Source organism: Acanthisitta chloris, unplaced genomic scaffold (assembly GCF_000695815.1).
Source record: "Acanthisitta chloris isolate BGI_N310 unplaced genomic scaffold, ASM69581v1 scaffold4397, whole genome shotgun sequence".
Lineage (NCBI taxonomy): Eukaryota > Metazoa > Chordata > Aves > Passeriformes > Acanthisittidae > Acanthisitta > Acanthisitta chloris.
In genome coordinates, this window is record NW_008681950.1 from 33,183 (window position 1) to 37,264 (window position 4,082).

The 4,082-nt window shown below is 44.5% G+C and overlaps 2 protein-coding genes across 2 annotated transcripts in view; one reads left to right on the top strand and one right to left on the bottom strand.

Annotated features, from left to right (window-relative positions):
- Window positions 1–1,161, top strand: part of SLC26A5 (solute carrier family 26 (anion exchanger), member 5) — a 22,374-nt gene extending 21,213 nt beyond the window's left edge. The window contains exon 18 of the mRNA XM_009078286.1: window positions 816–1,161. Within this exon, the coding sequence (XP_009076534.1) occupies window positions 816–958 (143 nt within the window). The 3' untranslated portion in view covers window positions 959–1,161. The remainder of the gene's footprint in view (window positions 1–815) is intronic.
- A 1,993-nt stretch (window positions 1,162–3,154) lies between these two features.
- Window positions 3,155–4,082, bottom strand: part of PSMC2 (proteasome (prosome, macropain) 26S subunit, ATPase, 2) — a gene marked incomplete at its 5' end in the record, with an annotated part of 7,291 nt that continues 6,363 nt past the window's right edge. Inside the window, 2 exons of the mRNA XM_009078288.1 lie at window positions 3,155–3,422; window positions 3,518–3,614. Coding sequence (XP_009076536.1) covers window positions 3,265–3,422; window positions 3,518–3,614 — 255 coding nt within the window. The remainder of the gene's footprint in view (window positions 3,423–3,517; window positions 3,615–4,082) is intronic.

Consider the following 4,082-nt stretch of genomic DNA (forward strand, 5'->3'; position numbering starts at 1 on the left):
CCAGGTGCCTGAGTAGTCTCAGCACTTACTTCACATCAAATTGGATTTGAGGAAAAGCAAAGCCCATATGCATTGCAGCCTTCACTTTAGTGAAAGTTGAGCACTGATCCAACAAGCTCTGTAAGGAGCTCCCATTTTTTCGGCTGGAAAACTGTAAACCATAGAATTTAGGGGCTGGAATGGACCTTACAGATCATCTAGTCCCAACCCCCTGCCCTGGGCAGGGACACCTCCCACCAGAGCAGGTTGCTCAAGGCTCATCCAACCTGGCTGTGAACACTGCCAGGGTTGGGGCATCTACTGCCTCCCTGGGCAACCTGTGCCAGTGTCTCACAGGTGCCACATGGAACTTTGTATCTTGAAACTGTTATAGTAATGTAATAGGGAGAAAAGCCTGAAATATTCCAAGTTTCTTATATTTGGAATTGTAGCATCTTCTGCCAAGAAATCTCTGTGTATGTCTGGGTAAGAGAATTGCCTGTTGGAGAAGTAGCATGTGATCCACCTGACTATTTTAAATATAGGCACTGGAATAGGTTGCCCAGGGAGGTGGTGGAGTCACCATCCCTGGAAGTGTTGAAGAGGCATCTGGATCTGGCACTGGAGGATATGGTTTAGGGTTTAGGGGTTCCAGCAGTGACAGGTTAATGGTTAGACTCAGTGACCTTAGAGGTCTCCTCCAACCTTGATGATTCTGATTTAAAGCTAACAACAAGAAAGAGAACAAGTTGTCATCTTCTCCCAGAGATACTGTTATCTTCCATCTCTGTGCTGAAGCTCCCACACTGATGCCATGTTTGGGTTCTGTTTTGCAGGTCCTGTTCTGACTGAGCTGACAAGACTGAATTTTTTTGACGACACTGTGACAAGAGAGTTGCTGTTCCACAGTATTCATGACGCTGTCCTCGCTTGCCAAGTGAAAGATGGCTCTGCCTCACATGCTGACCTGGGCCTCTGAAGAGGGGCATGGACAGAATGGAAGCCAAATTTATGCTGATGGAGACTCCTCCTGAGTATTTAATTTGCACAGTTTGCAGAGAGCCTAAGGCTGTTTCTATCTACGGGTATAGGGTGGTGCTTATGTTTTGTAGGAAGAGTGGATAAGGAATGGAAGCCTTCATGCTCTTCAAGTTTTTCTTTTTATCAGGGTATAGCCTTCCAACAATATACAAGCACAAAATTATGCAAGAAAAGAAAATTCAGTGTGTTCTGCTGCAATCAGAATCTGGTAGACAAGGTGACATTCCTGTTCCTGTTGAGAAAATGGGCACTTTAACTCACTACGAGTGGGATCTTGCAGGAAGGAACTTCTGCAAGTGCAATACACTGTACCAGTGTCTTTAAAGAACTCTCTTAGATGACTTTTAAAGCCTGATGTCAACATCTGCATACAGCAGATTTACCCCATTCATAACAACCTGCCAGCTGGATTAATGAACTCACACTGGTGGCATTTAGCTGCTGCTGTTTTTCAACCTGGATGGTACAGTTATTTTTTTTCAAAGATGTCTAACCTGTCTCAACTACACTCAACTCTTCATTTGTGCTCTAAGTGAACTTTGAGTCAGAAACTCATTGTTTAATTATTGCATTATTAATATGGTACTTTCACTGCCAAAATCTAGTTAGGCTTTCTAGAAAAGTTGATTTTAAGCTATAATTAATTAAGCTTCAAAGTGTGAAGGCAAAACTGGTTTAAGGCAGGAATTGAAGCCTATTTAAATTAGAAACTGATGCCCTTTATGGAGTTCCTTACCTGGAATGAAAATGTAGACAAGGTCTAAAGCCTCCAGTGGTCCAAAAGAAAAAGAGAAGAACTTTTCTGTTGCCCATCTTCCTACCAGTAGTGCTGCTTCTGCCTCAGCTTTTAAGTGCTTTGAGAATAGGGTTCAGTAGGACTCAGAAATGTTACATGTTTGGGTTTTTTAAAAGAAAGAGTAGTGTGGGTTTTTTTGTATTGCCAGCGTGGCCAATCTGGTACTGTCTCAACTTCAGGTGTGTGAGGTGACAGCACAGAAAAACAGAAATCATAAAATGAAAGTCTTCAATGCCTGTGTTTTCCTCACAACAGTAAAAGCAGAGCTGGGTGAGTGTTGCTCTCAGTTGTTTTGCCAGCAGAGGGGAAGTGAGACAGCAGTGACACTTCATTTAGCACTCTCAGACCACATAAGGAGCTCAGACACCTTCCTCACTTCTGATCACAGAATATAAGACTTGTATTTTGCTTCAGGCTCTGTTGCTATTAGGACATGCTTCAGGTAAACCAAGTTTCCTAAGAACCAGGGAAGCTGGGGGAGACTCAGTTGTTTTGCCAGCAGAGGGGAAGTGAGACAGCAGTGACACTTCATTTAGCACTCTCAGACCACATAAGGAGCTCAGACACCTTCCTCACTTCTGATCACAGAATATAAGACTTGTATTTTGCTTCAGGCTCTGTTGCTATTAGGACATGCTTCAGGTAAACCAAGTTTCCTAAGAACCAGGGAAGCTGGGGGAGATTTTTATCTCCTCAGACTCCCCTGCCGATAGGGATAGGAAGCTTTCTGCATCAGAAATTGCTGCGTAGCTGGAGTTCCAAGGATGAAGTGCATGTGTGTTAACACATTGTGTGTGCTATTTAAACAACTTTTGGTACATTTTATAATGTTAACTAGTTCAACAAGCCTTTGTATCTACATACAGTATATTTTTCTACTTTCAGCTTGTTGCAGCTTCAGTTTTTAACTCTGTAGTCTCTTCAGTTCACACTGAAATCCTGTCAACTTCCAAAATAAAGTGATGGCACTTGTCAAAGTTTTCCTCTTTGTCTTGGTGAGACTCTGTATGAGGGACAAGTGTCTGTTGCCAGGGCTAGGGCCAGGAAGTGTTACTACCTCCAGGCACTTCTTCCCTGCTGTGCCAGTTCCTGCTCCTCCACCCCTTAAGCTCTCTCCTTGCAGGAATACAGCTAATGCCCAATGGCTTAAATGACAAGTTTTGGGGTGTAAAAGGTGACCAGAGATCTAAATTTGGGATGTCTAACACTGCCCATGTATCTGATTTAAAGTCATCTCAGGGGCTTAGGTTGTTACCAGACTCAATTTGAGAAATTTTTTTTCCTTACAGCAGCAATCCTCCACTGGCCTAGACACACTCACATGAACACACACCTACTGTTTGGAATACTCCATTTATTTCTAGCTTCCAAGAACAAACCAGGAACTGCTACACTTGCATTTTTGTTCCACAGAAAGTTTAAGAGCAACAGGGAAACATTCCCAGGCATTAGTTGTAGGTCATGTAGCGTGGGGTAGCACTGAATTTCGCATAGGATTTGATGACTTTGTTCACTGCCTCCAAGAAATCTTTCTCGGTTGCGATTTTTCTCCGTGCTCGGATGGCAAACATTCCTGCCTCCGTGCAGACACTGCGGATCTCGGCACCTTGGAGACAGAGGGACCAACAAACTCAGCACTGACTGCCAGAGGAGATGGAGTACACACAGAGCTCCTTAAATAGCTAAACACATGCAGCTTACCTGTGCTGTTCGGACACAGCCGGGCCAGCAGCTCAAACCTGATGTCTCTTTCAACACTCATGGACCGAGCGTGGATCTTGAAGATGTGAGTTCGACCCTGGAAAAAAGGGAGGAGGACAGAGGTGTTCATGGCATGAAAGAGGTGATGACTCCACCCTGCAGCTGTCCACGGCCACAGCAAGGCAAAATGGAAAAATCAATCTTTTATTTGCTGCCTAACTAGTTTCCAATGTCCTGGGTGCATCAGGCAAGGCACTGCCAGAGGGAAGCGTGGATCTTGAAGATGTGAGTTCGACCCTGGAAAAAAGGGAGGAGGACAGAGGTGTTCATGGCATGAAAGAGGTGATGACTCCACCCTGCAGCTGTCCACGGCCACAGCAAGGCAAAATGGAAAAATCAATCTTTTATTTGCTGCCTAACTAGTTTCCAATGTCCTGGGTGCATCAGGCAAGGCACTGCCAGAGGGAAGGGGGGGTATCCTGCTCTGCTCTGTGCTGGGGCAGCCTCACCTTGAATACTGTGTGCAGTTTGGGGCACCGAATTTTAAGAAAGATGTTCAGTTACT